Consider the following 19,485-nt stretch of genomic DNA (forward strand, 5'->3'; position numbering starts at 1 on the left):
CTATAATTTTGGCATCGCTCTTCTAGTTCGAGGTTGCAGCCTTGGGATTTGCTTTATTTTTCACTTCAAAAAAAAAAAAATCCCTAAGAGTGACCATTCCGGCTAGTATAAATTGCAGCATGCCTGATGACAGTCTGTTTGACGGCAGTCACATATCTTCCACCATTATCATTGCTTCCTCCATATTGTTTACCGTCTATGAGTCTACTCACGAGGGAGAGGCAAAGAACAACCTTTCCACCATTAAAACAATGCGTGAGTTTTTCTTTAATCCTAAAACGTGTGAACATGCAGCTGTTTCCCATACAAACTGAAAGGGATTGTCTATCGGCACAATTAACAGATACTTGACACACTTTGTACTCTAGTTGACTGGCAAAGTGTGCAGCACTCCAAACTGTGCTGTTTGGCCAATCTGTGTGCAAATGGGTCTGACCTGTCTCAGCCAGCACACACACGAGATTTGAAAATTACCTTTTCACAGGGGTTTCATATACTGTAAATTGAAGGGGGAAAAAAGCATAGCAAGCATTACACTATATAGACAAAAGTATTGGGACACACCTCTTAATCACTAAATTCAGGCGTTTCATTCAGACCCATTGCCACAGGTGTATAAAATCCAGCAGCTAGCCATTCAGTCTGCATTTACAAACATTTATGAAAGAATGGGTCGTTCTGAAGAGCTCAGTGAATTCAAGCGTGGTACTGTCATAGGATGCCACCTTTGCAATAAGTAAGTTCGTGAAGTTTCCTCCTTGCTAGATATTCCACGGTCAACTCTAAGTGGTATTACTGAAAAGTGGAAGCATTCAGGAACAACAGCAACTCAGCCACGAAGTGGCAGACCACTTAAAGTCACACAGTTGCCATAATATTCATCGCACTCTTCCAAAGGCATGTGGGTTATTACGTGTCAAATAAGCTATGAGAGATGGCTTACACTGTTGTTGAGACAGATGCATATTTACTGCTACCTCTTGACATAACCCAATTTAAAAAAAAAAAATCCATGGCACAAATAAATATTCTAAAATAATAAAGTGTTTTAGGAATGTCTTGCAAAAATGTGAATTATTCATTATCTGTTGTTTTCTGTCTTTTATTTAGTTTTTAATGATCTCTTACTCCGAGGCAACTTTTTCTCATCGCAATGGCTTTGTGAGCGCCACTCCATGTATTTGCTAAAGGGTTTCCATCCAGATAACCTTCAACACTTGCTTCCCAGAAAATGCAGTAATGTCCTCTTAAGGTCAATTCAAAATCAATATAGAAACTTTTCTCATTTCTGATTCAGAGAGAGATGTTCATTTTAAAATGTCCAAATATTGTCAAATACTAAAATATTTTGTGTTTAAAGGATATATTACACCTTTAAGGGGAAATTATATCTTTTCTGGTTCAACGACTGGAAAATGGTCCATTTAAATCCATTATGAGGATATTGGGCTATACAAATAAAATTGACTTGACCCCTGACCCAAAGGGGGGCACCATTTAGTGCTATTAGGAAATAAAATGTAAAATGTGCTGCCAATGTTATATTCATTATCTGTAATGAATCCTAGATTTGTTTAGTAAGGTCAAACATTTAAAAACATGTTAAAAAAATAAATAGATGAACATAAAATATATACATGCAGATTACTGTGCAAAGTCCCAGAGTGGTAAAACCATCCCTGTATTAACTGTGAAACATGAATGCTCAAGTTGAAAATTCACAGCTGAAATGTGGATTGATTTTGCCAAGTAAAGGATTTAGAACTTGATCTACACTAATTCTTTATACATATAAATGAAGTAATGAAACATACTATATAATGAATTAATGAAACACTGATGCAACGACAAGTTTAACATCAGTTTCGTAATGGTAGTTTGGTGGGGTCGGTATTTAAAAATGGCAGGAAATCTTAGTCACCACACACAATCGCTTTATAGTTCATAAAGTCATGTTGTAAAACTCAAAATCAAGCCAAGCTCAGTATACAGTTAAGTAGGTCAAAACCCTTAGCAGAAGACCAGGCATCTCGCTCTACCAAAGGAAATTGAGATCAATTGTAGTAGACCACCTTTGTATTTAGGAACCCCCTTTTTTGCATCGAGTGGGCTTTGGGCAGTCTGTGCATAGTGAAAGTAAATCCACTGCTCAGGCCTTAATGTTGCTTTTAGTGCCCTGTGTCCAGGTCCCTCATGTAATCCTGAAGGGCTTGGAGCCTGGCATCAATCTCCGACAGCTCCGCACCTGTATCTATGGAACTTTCTTGAGTTAAAAAAAACAAAAACAAAAAACACAAACAAACCAGTGAAACAGATCATTCAAATATACTAGTAAATATGTCATCTAATGAGCATTTTTAATACACTTTCATAACATTAGCTGTTTCTAATATAATTTATTATATTAGAATTCTACAATTCATTACTTGGCAGATCTAGAGTTGTGATGTATTTACCTTTGTCTGACTTCATCCTATGTGTGGGAGTGCTACAATATTGCTTCCTGCTTAAATGGCTTCCTCTGGGCTAGAAAAACACATGCCACTCATCAGAAATACAAATTAGAAAGCAAGAAAAAGCTCTATAAAACAAAAATAAAAAATCATGTTAAAAATAGTGTCACTCACCACACTAGGACCATTGCAAGTTGGCTGTCTTCCTCTGAAAACAGGAAAATCATTTAAAACTGGCAGCCAAGGTATGTTTCTTTATCAGAATAACTTCATGAAAGTTTTCCAAATGGTAATTCTATATTAGTGCAACCACACTCATGAGATAGGAGATCACCTGAACATGAGGTTTTTAGCCATTTCATCAATGTCCACCAAGGAACCTTCAGAGGAGTGCCTGCTCCCTTGCTCCACGGATAAGCTCCTTCCTCTGCTGCTGGACCTGGCTGTCAAGGGGTAGGCCTCTCTGGAGCGTGAACGACCCCGCTCGAGGACAACAGGTGATGTCAACATGTCTCTACGGACCTTCCTCTGTCTGAGGGGATGGAGTTTAAAACATTAATGATAGTAGTAAAACTACCAAAGAGCTGGTGATCTTTATGGAACTAGCTAGACTTGAGTTTTTCTTTAAAGTGGCACCAGGTAACTTTTTTTGTTAACCTATCATCAAATTCATGTTGGTCACATAGGTCACATGGCTGTGGAAGAATGACACAATCACTGTTCAGACCAGTACCCCAGAAGCCATGGTTTTGCTTTGTATTATCTGCCACCAGGCACGAAACTTTCCTGGTAATATAGGGACTTCCGTTAAGGCATACAAGTGCAGCTAGTTGCTATGCAAATGGGGGGGGGGGGGGCTAGGCTGTCTTTGCAGCAACTGGTGTAAAAAAAAAAGTTGCCCAATTCCAAAAAGTAACCTCTTGCCACTTGAGAGAAAAAAAAAGAAGAAAGTAACTAACTTTTTAATTTCTGTTTCTTTCTGCCTGCGCTGTCTGTCCTGGATGTAAGCAGTTGGATCAAAGCGTGGTACCCGTGATCCTGAAAAAATGTGGGTGTAAAGATTAAGGTGAAGCTGTAGTTACTGACTACAAAAAAATGACAATGATACATAATCAAAAGAACATTGGTTGAGGGACGACCAATTACCAGGTACATTAAGAAACAGCTGACAACATTATGAGCACAAGTCTACCACTGCACCAAAAGTGTGACAGTAATAGTACCGAGTTGTAACACTGAAATTTAGAAAAGGAAAAAAGCCACATTTCGTCATTGTACCTTACAATGAATTGTAGCCTTACAATGAAAATTTTTCTCCGCATTTAACCCATCCTGTTGTATAGGAGTAGTGGGCAGCTGCAGCGCCCGGGGACCAATTCCAGTTCTTCTTTCCATTGCCTTGGTCAGGGACACAGGCAGGAGTATTAACCTAACACGCATGTCTTTTTGATGGTGGGAGGAAACCGGAGCACCCGGAGGAAACCCACATAAACACAGGGAGAACAAGTAAACTCCACACAGAAAGGACGTGGGACGGCCTGGTGTTTGAACCCAGAACCTTCTTGCTGTCAGGCAACAGTACTAACCACTGGGCCACTACTCTTATAATGTAACAGTTAAAAGTCAATGCAGTAATGTTTGGATTACCAGTTTAATAGTCTTAAAATTCTCAATGTTTAGTCTGAGATCAAATAAAAGTCAATAAAATTAGTCTATTGACGTTGAGATGTTGATTCTCTGTAAACATGACCCCTATTGCTCTACAGAAATGTCAATAACAACATAATATAACATGTTGTTAACCTATATAATTTTGGAAAAAAAAAACAAAACATGAATGCCTGTTGTCTATACTTTATCACCTTATGTTTAAAGAAAATTGACTTAACAAAACTGGAAGTGGTACCTATACATCACTGAATGGAGCTGAATACTGTGGTTGTCCAAGTTATTGATCAACCCGTTTAATTTTTTTCAAACTAATTACGGTAACATTGAAGCCCACGCACATGTAAATAAATTAACAAATCTGACATCAGCAGTGTGTATCAGCATGTATATCATCATAGCTAATACCTGTGGGAGAGGGTGATGGCCTTGGGATGTGAGCCCGTGGCCCTGAGGAATCTGCTCTTCTTCCTCTTTCCTCTGACCTTCGCCCCCTATCTTCTTTTCTCTCTCGGGATCCAGAGCGAGCCCTGGTTGCCCCGTACCCTGACCGCCGATCTCGGGACAGTGAGCGATAAATTTCCCCATCACCCCGGGAGCCGGTTTGATCAGACAGAACAGGAGTCGTCCTGCTACAGTCACACAATGTGATGTGTCCATATTAGATAATTGGGAGGTTAAAGTGTTGAGAACACATGTGAGTGAGTGAATCAAAAAAGAGAAAATAATAGTTAAAGAATCTCTGTATATGGTGATTGTCTTACCCCCTCCGTAACAACGCCAGTTCACTGGTGAGACTCTTGACTCGAATTCGTAGAGCACACTCTGATGCCCTGAGCTCTTCAAACTTGACAAAAACAAGAAAAAAAGTTTAGCAACTGCATAACCAAAGAAATAGTTAAAATCCTATAATGATTTCACAGTGAATAATTCAACTGCAAAGCAGAAGGGCCTCACCTGCTCCATTAGGAGGCGCTGCTCTTGGCTCCTCTTGCTTGCAGAACGCTGGCTTTTAGCCCTCTCTTTGACAAGCTGCTCCTCCAGGGTCCTCACCACGTCTCTGACTTTCCATGCTTCTCTTCCAGGTGTGGGACCCCCTCCACTAATCTGCAGTCTCTCCAGAGCCTTGGCCATGGCCTCTTTCTCCTCTTTCGCCAGAGCCAGTCTTGAATATAAGGCAGATATCAATACATACCCTATTCACCTCACGTCTGTCAACATCAAGAGGCAACACTGCTGTTCTTACTCTGCTCGTAGCCGTTGTATTTCTAGTTCTGCTGGTTTGTGATCTCCATGAGAAATTAGGCTATTTAGTTCATTTCTCAAGGCTCTGATTTCTTTCTGTAGAGCAGCTGGGTCAGGTTTACCCTGGTAAGGCAGAGGCAAGGGATAGTGTATCCTATGGACAAAAAAAATATGATCAGTAACTACACCCAATTACAACAACTGAGAGACCAAACCTGCAATAACAAACAACATTTATTTTTAAAATAGCAAGAAAAATTAGTTCCTCTGACTTAAAGGAGAGCATCACCCAACTTGGGCAATGCTTGATACTCTGTCAACTGTACAGTGAATCCAGAAGAGACAGACCTGTCAAACTCCACGGTGTAAATGAGGATAAGATATCTTTTGGCACTGAGAACAGGAGACTGCTGTTGGCCACGGGGACGACCAATAACACCGGCCTTTCTGTTACGAAGGAGCTCCAAATCGGCATAGGTCAAGAGGTCAAGGGTAACAGAATCACTCGTCTGCAGAAAAAGCTCATGTCAAACACTATAATCTATATAGATACAGTGACCTAAGAACCTAAACAGGTTACCAACTCTTTAGAAAATCACCCCCCAGCATAGCACTCTAAAGACTTATCTTTGCAATGTGCAAGATTAAATAGTCATGCTGCAGAAAAACCACCAAAATATATTTCACCATCATGTGTGGGTGGGGAAGTCGTTCATTCTCAAGAGAATCATAGAATTGACTCCAATTCAGAATGATTCTCTTCTTTTTCATCGTTTCTACGTGCAAATTCTGGTGACTTAAGGAAAGACCAATAGATTACTTCCAGGACCTTATAATGGGTTTTCATGGATGTTTTTATGAATAACACAAAGTTGCAACAAGTTTTCCACAACCCCATTTGAACACTACCAAAATATGCTGGCTTCCTGGCTTGGCATCATTTCTTTTTCATGCCCAATGCATTTTCAAATCAACATTATGCCTTATCAATTCATATTTTTTTCCCAGATATTTTGAACTCCTAAGTAGCATGAACAAATACAATAATTCTTATACGTGGCAGTTAAAAGTGATGTTTTGAATACCAGTGTTACAATACCAGAAAAAGGGTGATTTTCCAATAGCCTCAAGCTTGTAGCATACAATTTATTTTTTTATGGTATTATTGAAGGGAAATGTAGATACACTGAACAAAAATACTTGATATCCTGGTTCTGTGAACTAAGCTTTGATTTAGACTATGGAGTGGAGCAAATAAGTAGAAAGCATTGGTAGGTTTAAGTAATGTCCATCCACAAGGCCATCACAGCTTTTAGTCTATTTACTTTCAGCCAGAGACATACCTTTTTAACAGCAGATTCCAGCATGTTACAAAAAATAGGAAATTGCTTGAAGTTGCCAGTTTTGCGTGTAAGGTCCTCAATATCTACAAAATAAGAGAATGATTTCAGCAGATCTATTTAAACCTATAACAGCGTTTGGTTCAAGTTAGTCAAATTTTAAACTTACATGCCGGGTCAAATTCCCCCATCCACTGATCAGCTGTCATAGAGTCAGAGATCTCGACAATCAGCAAGCCCTTCTCCAGTTCTATTTTCACAGTGAACTCCACACCTCGGAATACAATGTCCTCGATCACTGCTGAGCCCACCTCCATCGCTCTGGACCTGCATTTAATTATAAAACATTAGTAGATAATCCCTTCATTGTTCGAGTCAGTCCAGCGTTGTCTCCGACTACAGCATGACATTTTTCTCAGGCTCCCTTTGTAACAGCGGGCGGGTAGACCATTATGTGATAGCTTATAATATCGGTCTTTAATAAATGGACGTTTCTTATAAATAGTGCGTAAATGTATACCCCTTCCTTCTACTCACTGACTTGTGTTGTGGAAAAATTGTAGGACAAAAAATTTTTTAAAAATCAATCCCACCACATTGCTGAACTTTTTGCCATGTCATTTGCAGTGTTTGGCATCTCCAGTCACACATGATGAGAACAATCACATAAGACAGTACAGCAAAGACATCATTGAAGCACGACAACATTTTGTGTTGTATGAAAAAAGTTACTTTCAAATAAATGGCTTTTATACCCAAGAGCACTAATACAGTGCTATGTTTCCACGTGTATGACAAACAGGAGCATATGTCTTACAAGAAAGCCAAAATATGCTCCACGATGAGCTTCATGATGTCCAAAAAGTATTCAATTAAAAATGATACAACAGCGTAACTCAGTGTCGACAAATCGGGGGAAGGCTTATGGCGGTGTGTGCGCAGTGTGCACAATGCGAGCGGAACTTTACTGACCGGGTTCGCTCGGTTTTTCCTCCAATCTCCGCCCTCCAGCATACATACACCGAGGGGGGCGCGCTAGAGAACGGCGCTAATCGATTTCAAAAGTTGAGTTTTCTTAAAGTCAATACTGTGCGGCGGGCTTGCGTAGCATTTTATGGCCCATTTTCCTGGAGGACAAGAACAACTTGGAAAAGGCGTAGAGTCATGTTTTACGAGGTATGTGTCGGCGTAACGCTAGACAATAAAGCCGCTGGACGTTGCCCGGCGGTTTGACGAGACACTCTCCCGTCTTATCTCTTAAGTTATACTTATTGGGAACTTTGCGTGGATAAATTGACAGCATTGTCAGCCGACGTCCCAACTTGTTAGCCAACTTCCAACACCGTTGCAAGAGGAAGGGGAGAAAATTGCGGGGTGGTCACTGGTCACAACATCGTCTCTTCTCTCCGGCTCTGTTATTAATAAAACATCTGGCGGCTACTTCAAACTACTGCGTTACCGTCCTAGCAACAGTAGCGTTAATACGTTTGCGTTTCGTTAACCGGCGAATGCTAGCTTATGTTGTTAGCATGAGCACCTTCGTCGATAGTTAACCCAAATAGCAGTGGAAGTTGTACGGGTTGTTTTGGGTAGCCGCTAGCTCTGTCATTCATTGAGAATAGACCCACAAAGACATCGTTTAACTTTACCCTTCGTAGCAGCAGTGATGCGCTTGAATCAACCGGAGGCGTCAGTTATTGGCTTTAGCTTCAGTATCATCGCCTGAAATGAAATCCCGCAGACTAAACATTTTATTTACTAGCAGGCGTTCATACTGTTTGCACACATTCAGCAACTGCAGCTAGCCGTGGCAAGCGCCACTGTCGGACGGAGCGGTACAACAACCGGGAACGTTAAATCTTTCTTCTTCGCCACTTTCCTTTTTTTCTTCGTCTTCTTCTCTTGACCAGTCCCCCCCCCCCCCCCCGCGTGTCCTTCTTCTTCTGCCATTTCTTTTCTTCCAGGAGTTGAGGCATCTGGGAGGCATTGCTGCCCTCCACAGGTAATAAGTAGGAATATGTGTTACGGTGCGCTGTGATTATACGTAGCAACGTATCTAACTTTTTATTCCCTGTGATGGTCTGGCGGCCTGTCCAGGGTGTCTCTCCCCGCCTGCCGCCCAGTGACTGCTGGGATAGGCTCCATCATCCCCGCGACCCTGAGAGCAGGATAAGCGGTTTGGATAATGGATGGATGGACTTATCTAACACCCCATTCCCTGTGAAAACTACTCAAAAACATCTTATCCATCCCTTGCAAGGAAATCTGTAAACTTTAATCATAACATTATTATATAGTCATCGGTCATTGACATAAAACAATGTAAATTCCCCAAATTTTGTATTTTAAGTGTTCGAATGCCATAAGCCAATATTACTACTACTACTACTTTCGGTTGCTGCCGTTAGTCAAGTCACGTCAAGTCAAGTTTATTTATATAGCACATTTAAAACAACCACAGTTGAACCAAAGTGCTGAACAAGCTTAAAATACAATATAGAATAAGTGACACATATGAATATAAAAATATATGTAAAAAATACATAATAAAGAAATTAAAATGTAAACAATAAAACAGAAAAGTATATTTCCACAATAAAACCACGGTGTCAAGCTCAACTTGAATTGAACGCCAGCGAGAAGAGGTAGGTCTTTAACAAAGATTTAAAAGTCTCTAGGGTCTGAGCAGATCTTATGTGTACTGGTAAGTTGTTCCAGAGATCAGGGGCAGCCACTGCAAAGGCTCTGTCGTCCCGATTCTTAAGCCTGGATCTCGTGCATGTAAGAGCATCTGGTTTGTTGACCTGAGTGCCCTGACTGGTGTCTGATGATGTATTAGCTCAGATAAATAAGATGGTGCCAGCCCATTTAAAGACTTAAAAACAAGTAATAAAATCTTAAACTGGATCTTAAAACAGACAGGAAGCCAATGAAGGGAGGCCAGTACAGGCATTATGTGATCACGTCGTTTCTTTCCTGTTAGCAGGCGAGCAGCTGCATTTTGTACAAGCTGCAGGCGACGAAGCGACGACTGAGCTACGCCAACATACAATGAGTTACAATAATCCAAACGAGATGTAATAAATGCATGAATTACCCTTTCAACTTCATTTGGAGGGAAATAGGCCTTTACTTTTCCCAAAAGTCGTAATTGAAAAAAACTTGGGGTTAGGGGTCACCACAGTGGATCATCCGTTTCCATCTCTTCCTGTCCTCTGCATCTTCCTCTGTCACACCAGCCACCTGCATGTCCTCCCTCACCACATCCATGAGCCTCCTCTTTGGCCTTCATCTTTTCCTCTTCCCTGGCAGCTCCATATTCAGCATCCTTCTCCCAATATACCCAGCATCTCTCCTCCACACATGTCCAAGCCACTCAATCTTGCCTCTCTTGCTTTGTCCATAGGCCAATATTCCATCCATCCATTATCCAAGCCGCTTATCCCAACCAGGGTTGCGGGGATGCTGGAGCCTATCCCAGTAATCATTGGGTGGCAGGCTTGAAGACACCCTGGACAGGCCGCCAAACCAATATTATGATATAATATTGTAGCGTTCACTGCTATAAAAAAGAAAACGCACGCACAAACACACACACACACACACACACACACACACACACACACACACCCACACACACACACACTTTGAAACTTACAACTGAGTGTTTATTCACGGCTGTTGTCGGCCACAGACACGCTGCACACAACGCCATTAAGCCCAACTCACAGGTTGTCTCTCCCTCGTCTCGACCCACTAACCCTTGACCCAGCAACAGTGTACCAGCCCCCCCCCCCCCGGAACTGCAAAACATTCCCCCAACTATATACAACACTTGTACCCCCCGGTAAACCTGAACAAGCTACAGTATTATACATTGTAATAGAGCAGATTTTTACAAAATCCTGCCATGAAGTTACATAAAACTGGCTCAAATAGTTTTCTGAATTATTAATGTTAATTATTTTTCCAAATTATGCATAGTACCATCTCAAAACCTTTATAAATGATTCACACAAAGTGTTTATGAAGTGTTGTGCATGGTATCTTCATGCAAAACAAGTCTTGTCTGTAAATGTTTGATGAATTTATGTCCCTGTTGCATAAGATCAGAGTTAGAACCCTCCTCTATATGTATTCACTGAGTCTCATGGTGAATGACCGTTTCCATGGAGACATTTACCCATAAGGCCGAAACCAAGTGACTAAGTCTGAAGTCTGAGTTCTGGTCTCTCAGTGGAGACACAGAAAAACACAACTATCAGAGGAATGTACCTGAGTATATATACTGAAAAATGACTGCCTGAGGTCTAATATGGTCATTACCCTCCCCATGCAGAACGCCACATGGAAGAAACAGACAAGACAGGGGACCTCATCTCCCATCTCTATGTCCCCAAAGAAACCACAGGAGTGGCTACAAGTGGTAGGACATGCAGGTTTGTCTATACAGCCTAAGCTTACCTCTTTCTTTTTTTTCTATGCCTTGCTGTGTTAAAAAAAAACTCCCCGACAGGAACCAGTGAACTTGAGTATGGTTGTATTTATCCCACAAAACATGCTCAATCTCTGCCTTCTCATGCCCTTTTATATGGGGGATTTTTGCAGGTTGTTTCCAAGTTGGGGAATATGGAAAGCTACTGAAGAGATTTTGTGAGGGGGAGCGACAATGCTTCCAGAAGCTGATGGAGGACACATTGAAGCCTTTTGTGCCAGCCTACCATGGTGTGGTGCAGCAAGAAGAGCATGATTACAACATGATGGACAACCTGCTGACTCATTTCACCAATCCTGCCATCATGGACTGTAAGATGGGCAGTCGGTGAGTTTTAGTGAATGTGATTTTTGTTTTGGTTTTTTCATTGACTGCAAATGACTAAAGGTTTGTGTGAGACCTGAAATTTTTCTGTTTCTATGCTAACTCATAAATTGAAAAATGTAACAGAAACTACACTGTCTCTCACAGTACATATCTAGAAGAAGAGCTAGTGGTGGCACGGGAGCGGCCGAACCCTCGTAAGGATATGTATGACAAGATGGTGGCTGTGGACCCAGAGGCCCCCACAGCCCAGGAACAAGCACAGCAGGCAGTACTCAAAAGCAGATACATGCAATGGAGGGAGACCCTAAGCTCCACAGCAACACTGGGCTTCCGCATTGAGGGAGTCAGAGTAAGCTCAATACCTCACAATCACTCAAGTGATAATTATCTTCATACACATCCATGTGGTTATTCTATTATTTTAATCAATTTTCAAATAATCATTGTTTCTGGAAAAAATGAATGCTAATAGTTTGTCAGTTAGCTTTGTGTGTTCTTTTAATTTCCTGTGCAGAAGGCAAATGGGGAGTGTCACACAAACTTCAAAAGGACAAGAAGCAGAGAGCAAGTGATGGAAGCACTTAAAGACTTTGCAGATTCCAACCCCCAAATCATGGTGAGCAAGATGTTATTATCTTTCGTTTACTTAAATAGTAAACTTTGTTGTCTCTGTATTTGTGAAGTGACTTTCTTTTCCATCAGAGGGGCTACCTGTGGCGGCTAAAACAGTTGCGCTGGGTGTTGGAAACTTCAGACTTCTTCAGAACACATGAGGTCAGACATGGTACATTTTTCTTGAGCCAGAACTAAGGTATATTAGACATAAAGACCCCAGGTGACACATCATTTGTCTCCCTACAGGTTGTTGGGAGTTCCTTGTTGTTTGTGCATGATGGAACAGGGAAAACAGGAGTGTGGATGATTGATTTTGGAAAGACAGTGGCTTTACCCCCCTCAATCACCTTGGACCACCGCACACCCTGGGTGGAGGGGAACCGAGAAGATGGCTACCTATGGGGTTTGGACAACCTTGTTGACATAATGTCTGACATTCTGACCTTTATCTGAACTTCACTCCAAAAATGCCTTGGAATTTTTGTATACTTTAAACCCTCAATCCTTTTAGCACTGTACATTATGCAGTTGGTTATGGTTCCAGCTGGATTGGCTCCTGAATTTTATGTTGCTGAAATTTTGGACTTGAATGTTTGAAGATAATGAATCAGGCTGTTGTGAAAAATAAAAGGGCTGTTTTATTAACGAAGAAAAAGAAGAATGCTTTCACTGATAGTCATTTTCTCTAATGCTGTGACGTTGCCCTGCCCCATTTTGTCATACAAGGACAAATACCTTTTTAAATACGTGGATTGTGTGGTTGAAAGTGGGTATTACATTGGAGTTATAAAATATGCCTTTTGTCACAGTTGTTTTGTTTTAAAATGGCAGAAAATAATTCCAGAATGCTCAATGGTAAATTCTTGAATCCAAGACCACCCCTTTATACATCCACTCTCATCACTCAGACATACACTTACCAACTTATATATGTCTATGCTTACACATACCCCGTAGGCTTTCAACATCAGCAAATGGTGCTAAAACTATGACGCAAAGATACACAACAGTTGCCTTTTACTTTCATTACTGTTTTATTTGTTTAATCTAGCATCCTTTTTATGTAGTTAAATCCATGTCTTTGATCATTCTATGTTTTATAATCCATTGCATTTATAGTCAAATATCTTCTTATATTTAAGTGAATTTTGAAATTGCTGCTATTTGAACAAACTGTGCCACGATGGCTTGATAATTTGGTTGAGATTATAGTTTGCACCAATTATGTGTTAAGGTTACAATTGATTTTCACAGTTGAGAGAGGGGGACCTAATCCAGGCCCCAGGAATAAAAAGGTGGGGGCTCCAACAAATTAGTGATTTCATTTGGTTTCATGCTTTGTTACCTTGGGATCAAATTGTACAATTACAACAAGAAATTCTGAATTTTTAATGCTGTGTATAAGCATCTGGACATCTTTTGTGCTATTATTTTGTATTTAGTTAAGTTCATCATTTGGCTTTTCCCCATACATTATTTGTTGACCTGTACCCTACTTCTGATCATTTCCCTAATTAAAACACTCGTAGCTGTCCCTCCTCTCAAAAAGTTTAGAAGTTACTGTAGTTCCTGAAAGTGCAACGTATAATTCTACTTGAATGTTAGTGTATGTCTCTCAAAGGAAGTTTAACATGTAGTCAGGGTATCTTTGCCTTAACTGGCAACATAAAACCTAGCATTGGCAGTCACTGATAACCAGTCTCACAAAGGTGATTATCAACTCGCTCTCTCAACCCTCATTTTTCAAAGCTAGCATTAGCATGTTCACAAAATGGGCAGTGTTAGTAGCACATGGCAAAGTGGGAGGCTCATAAAACGACAATATAATGTAGAATATCTAAGATAAGTAGTCAAGGAAGTAATGGAATTTGGTTTGTCATCTGTAAAGAATGAAAAAAAGCAATACAATTTCATAAATAGAAAAAAAAACCTGTTGACAGTGGCTATAATACAGTATTCAACCGTGTATATTGTTGAGAAGAGAAGCGAGACTATCCATCTTACAGCTACACACTAGAACACACACATGCATGTAGAGAGTGGTGGCTGTAGAAATGTTCCTTCTGTATTTTTCCCGTACCGCTGTCCTTCGTCCAGGAGCAGCCAGAAACAGTGGGCAGCCCTTTCCTGTAGCGCCTGGGGACCAAATCCAGGTGGACATCCATGTCGTGGTCAGGGACAGGACAGGAGGGTGTTCTGCATGTTTGTTTGTTTTTTCAAAAGTATTTTTATCGGAGATGTAGGTACAAATAACAATAAAGTATCCAGTATTAACAAATATCTCCACATTTTATATTTTTAAAGAAATTCAAAACAGAACATACAAAACAACAGATGACCCCCCCCTCGTGCCTAAGGAGTATTGGAAAATAAAATGACAATACTGTAGCTCAGTGTCATCTGTTCACGGGTTTGCCTTGATTAAGTGTCATAGGCAAGAACATTAAACAATGTACATTTGTAAAATACATGTAAAAATTGCCAGCCAAAGCTGAAAGGGTACAGATGAATAATGACAAATTCAGCATAGTTTTGATAGACTTAGGACAGATCTCTCAACCCCATCTGATCTCTACTCCAAGGGTAATCCAGACAGGTTTGCAAAATAGGAAAGGAAAGGCTGCCATTTGCAGTAAAAACGTTCTTTTGATCCCTGAAAGTATATTTAATCTTTTCTAAGGTTAAATATGACATTATATCTTTTAACCACCTAGAATGTGATGGTGATGGGGGAGATTTCCAGGCTAAAAGAATCATTCAGTGACCCAGAAGAGATATGAATGCAATAATATCAATTTGTTTTGTGTTCAAGGATAAGAACAAATTATTTGTTGGGGCGCCAAAGATTGCAATTTGTGGATTTGGTTCAATGGGGACTCCTAACACATCTGAAAGGGTGATGAAAACTAAAGACCAATAATTTTGAAGTGCATAGCATGACCAAAACATATGGGTCAGATCTGTGGGTGAGTGAGAGCAATGGTCACACTGTGGATCTAAGCCTGGATATATCTCAGCTAGCCTGGATTTACTAAAATGGATTCTATGTAAAACCTTAAATTGAATGAGTGTTAGGCTGGCACATGATGAAGAGTTAACCCGTTTTAAAGCTCCCTCCCAATTGTCATCTATTAGCTCAATATCTAGTTCCTTCTGCCAGTATGCTTTGATTTTCTGAGTTGAATGATTTTCTAAGCTTAAGAGGCTCTCATACAAGAATGATATTAGCCCTTTTTGAGCAGGGAGTATAGGGCTTAACATATTTTTCCAAGCGAGTTGGGGTGGAAGAGAAGGAAATGAGGGAAATTGTTCATGTATAAAGTTACACAATTGAAAAAAACTGAACATATTGGAGTGAGGTAAATTGTATTTTTTTTATGTAGATCATCAAAGCCGGGAAATGTGTCATTGGGAAATAATTCTTTAAAACATTGTAGACCTACATCTTTCCACTTAGAAAAAGGAGAGTCAAGGTTTGAGGGAGGGAATAGATGATTGTTGGTAATAGGTCCTAATACAGATGACGTTTTGAATTTGTAGTGACGTCAGAATTGGATCCACATTTTTTAAGTAGAAAGTACTATAGGGTTATAGGTGTAGCTAGATGGTTTTATAGGGAATGATGAAAAGACTAATGCTGGAAGTGAAGACAAGCGACATGATTGAGCCTCTAATGAGCACCAACTAGATTCTGGCGCATGGAGCCAAAATTATATTTTTTTTTTGTATATTCGCTGCCCAGTAGAAATGGATAAAACTGGGAAGAGCTAAGGCACCCATTTCTTTGTTTCGTGTAAGTATGGCTAATTCTGGGGTGATTGCCTCCCCAAATAAAATAGCTGATTGTTTGATTAACTGTGCGAAAAAAATGTTTTAGGGAGGAATACGGGGAGACACTGGAAAACAAAGAATTCGGGAGAATGTTCATTTTTACTGATTGGATTCTACCAATGAATGATTGTGGCAGGCTACTCCATCTATTGAAATTAAGTTCCATTTGATTTGGCAGTGGGGTGAAATGTGCTGTGTAAAGAGAGGAGGGGAGCGAGTAATTTTTATACCAAGATATTTAAAACTTGAATAGCATGAGTGAAATGGGATTGAAGCTTGTCGAATTTGTAGGGCTTTCTCATTGATGGGGAAGCATTCACTCTTATTAAAGTTTAATTTGTACCAAGAAAATGACCCAAAATCCTCAAGGAGTGAAACAGTTGTTGATGTACAAGATTCAGGGTCAGTTAAGTACACTAATAAATCATCTGCATACAAAGTCACACAGTGCTCAACCCGTCCTCTTCTCACACCTTGCAGTAATGGTGAAGTCCGTAGTGCTATGGAAAGACGTTCGATGGCTATAACGAAAAGCAGTGGGGATAGGGGGCACCGCTAACGAGTTCCCCTAGAGAGATTAAAGAACGGAGACTTTATAGAGTTAGTGCAGACTGAAGCTTGTGGTGAGGAATAGAGAAGACGGATTCATGCGATAAGATTATTACCAAAACCAAATTTGTCAAGTACTGTGAATAAATAGCCCCATTCAATTCGGTCAAAGGCCTTCTCCACATCTAGGGATATGACCACTTCTGGAGAAGAGTTGTTGGTCTTCAGAGATGACATTTGGAAGAACTGATTCTAAGCAGAGAGCAAACACCTTTGAAATGATCTTGACATCTACATTAAGAAGTGAGATAGGACGAAAGGATCCACAGTTAGTGGGGTCATTGTCTTTCTTAAGTAGAAGGGATATGGATACTTGACAGAGTGTTGAAAATAACTGGCTTTTTTCAATTGAGTCTTGGAACATATTACGCAAAAGAGGAGAGAGCTTGTCAGCAAACTTCTTATAGAAATCGGTAGAATAACTATCTGGACCCGGCATCTTCCCACTCTGCATTGTTCTTACAGCTGTAACAATTTCTGCCAGACCTACTGGCCTCTCCAAATCGGAGGCAAGATCCTCACCAATTGTTGGAATATTTAAATTGTTTAAAAAAATCATTTTGGGATTGTCCACTGGTGCTTCAGAAGTGTATAAAGTGGAGTAAAATGGTTTAAAAAATTGTTAATCTCTTTAGGATCTATCACCAGGTTATTACAAGGGTCCTTCACCTGAGGTATAAGCCGAGATGCAGATTGTCGTTTTAATTGATGAGCAAGAAGCCTACTCCCTTTTTCTCCATACTCATAATAAAAACCACGAGAATGGGGTGATGAGTGCTCTGCCTTATTTGTAGATGCTAGCAATTAATTGTAGATCTATTTTTTAAGGAGTTTTGGCGTAGGATTTGTGGAACATTGGTGATCTATGTTTAATATTGATTCTGTTAATTCTTGAAGTTTTTTTGCGTTCTTTACTTATATGCGAGGAATAGGAAATTATTTGGCCCCTTAGGAATGCTTTCAAAGTTTCCCACAGTAATGGGGAGGAGGTGGACTCATCTATATTTGTATCTAGGAATGTTTCTATAGATTTTGATAGCTAGTTGTAGAATTTCTCATCAGATAGCAATAGTGAGTTAAATTTCCAAGGAGGACGATCTGTCAAGAGATTGGAGAAGTTAATTTCAAGTGTCAATGGGGCATGATCTGGTATGACAATTGCCAAATATTTGGCAATTGTCATACCAGATCATGTATGGTATGAACTGTGGAATATTTAATATTCCACAGTTCGTATGTGTGTACTCTCAGCGGAGCGGACTCCATCAGACTGTCTAGCATGCTTTCCGCCACAAACGATTTTCTTCGGTGTCTCGCTGAGTTCCCGGTCCTCACGCAGCCCACCTTCTTGTCTTCCACCGCCAAGCACGGAGTGGAGCACCATATCGCCACCACCACTGGCCCACCAGTCTGCTCGGGCTCGGCGCTTCGATCCGACCAAGCTCACCGCCGCCAGGGAGGAGTTTGGGAATATGGAGTGGCTCGGCATCATTCGCCGCTCCTACAGCCGTGGGTTTCACCCCTCCACGTCGTCCCGAAGCCTGGCGGCGGGTGGCGCCTGTGCGGTGATTACCGCCGACTCAGAAATACGACACCGGACCACTACCCAGTCCCACACATTCAGGATTTTTCCGCCCACCTGGCTGGAAAAGTCATCTTTTCTAAAGTGGACCGTGTTACGGGTCTAGATAGATCGATGCCATCGGCTATCCACTAGTTTACCTTAGATACACATGACCCGCGCTCAGGAACATGTTACATCACTTTGATTAGACTTGGCTGCACTGAGTAACTCGTGTGTGTGTCATTCTTTATAAGATAGCCTACTGAAACATGGTGCCAGAAGTCGGAGAACTTATTTCTTATTTTACTAGCTCGCATGTTTAAGTTTGTAGGCCTGAGTAGGTCACATGTCGGAGGATTCCGATTCAGAGCAAAGTACTTCTGCTGAAGACGTTGTCACAGAGGAGCTAACGCTAGCATTACCGGCGCCGATAGCATCACATACAATGGCAGCTAACGTGAATATTCCACCACCGTCCCCGATGAGCTTCACAGGCGATTGGAGCGTCAATTGGGACATTTTTCGGGCCGAATAGGAAGACTACGTCCTCGTCACGGGCATACTTGGCAAGGACAAGAAAATACAAGCGGCTACTCTAAGGAGTGTGATGGGAAGTGAATGCAGGCATATTTACCGCCACAATCTGAACCTCTCAGAAGATGATCAAGGGGATCCTGACGCCATACTGAGAGAGTTGGGGAAATACTTCAAGCCAGCAAAAAACACAATATACGAGAGGTACATTTTCGGGAGTTGCAAGCAGGAGGAAGGAGAATCGTTTGATACCTTTGTGACGAGACTGAGAGAGAGGGCAGCAACCTGTGAGTATGGACAGTTGAAAGATAAATGATCCGTGATAAGATAGTCCTGGGAGTTGCAAGCGAGGCCGTTAGGCGCAGGCTGTTGAGAGAGAAGGATTTGAACATGGTCACAGCTATTGACATGTGTCGCGCAGCAGAGCAAACTGACATCCGTATGAGAGCAATGGAGTTTGCAACAACACCGCAGCCGGAGGCAGTGCATGCCGTTGCTAGGCAACCCAGACAAAACCAATGGAAACAGAGCAATCCACCCAGAACAGCAGGAGATGCAGGCAATTGCAAATATTGTGGCAGCTCGCATTCAAGGGGCAGAGAGCATTGCCCGGCCTTCGGGAAACAATGTAGGTCATGTGGGACACTTAATCACTTTTCTAAAGTGTGCTTAAAGAGCAAAAAGGGGCATGCTGAGGGCAAGGTAAACTGTGTGGAATACACAGAAGAACCCCCAGAGCATAGTAATGATGCAGATGATCTGTACATGTTTGAGTCAATCGGCGCAGTGCACACCAAAGGAAAG

The 19,485-nt window shown here is 41.1% G+C and overlaps 2 protein-coding genes across 2 annotated transcripts; one reads left to right on the plus strand and one right to left on the minus strand.

Moving 5' to 3' along the window:
- Positions 1-1,519: 1,519 nt before the first annotated feature.
- On the minus strand, positions 1,520-8,563 carry ccdc61 (coiled-coil domain containing 61). The gene is made up of 13 exons (XM_056285405.1): positions 8,356-8,563; positions 6,876-7,033; positions 6,710-6,792; positions 5,715-5,875; positions 5,368-5,520; positions 5,079-5,286; positions 4,886-4,968; positions 4,530-4,753; positions 3,413-3,491; positions 2,788-2,985; positions 2,628-2,661; positions 2,457-2,526; positions 1,520-2,263 (listed from the first exon to the last, which is right to left on the minus strand). The coding sequence occupies exons 2-13, from the start codon at positions 7,021-7,023 to the stop codon at positions 2,169-2,171; spliced, it is 1,536 nt and encodes a 511-aa protein (XP_056141380.1). The 5' UTR covers positions 7,024-7,033; positions 8,356-8,563; the 3' UTR covers positions 1,520-2,168.
- itpkca (inositol-trisphosphate 3-kinase Ca) lies at positions 7,750-13,498 on the plus strand. Its single transcript, XM_056285425.1, has 7 exons — positions 7,750-7,882; positions 11,046-11,145; positions 11,315-11,528; positions 11,673-11,877; positions 12,043-12,144; positions 12,231-12,302; positions 12,390-13,498. Exons 1-7 carry the CDS (start codon positions 7,871-7,873, stop codon positions 12,594-12,596), a joined length of 912 nt encoding a protein of 303 aa, XP_056141400.1. The 5' UTR covers positions 7,750-7,870; the 3' UTR covers positions 12,597-13,498.
- The last annotated feature ends 5,987 nt before the right edge of the window (positions 13,499-19,485 follow it).

This window comes from Lampris incognitus, chromosome 8, assembly GCF_029633865.1.
Source record: "Lampris incognitus isolate fLamInc1 chromosome 8, fLamInc1.hap2, whole genome shotgun sequence".
Lineage (NCBI taxonomy): Eukaryota > Metazoa > Chordata > Actinopteri > Lampriformes > Lampridae > Lampris > Lampris incognitus.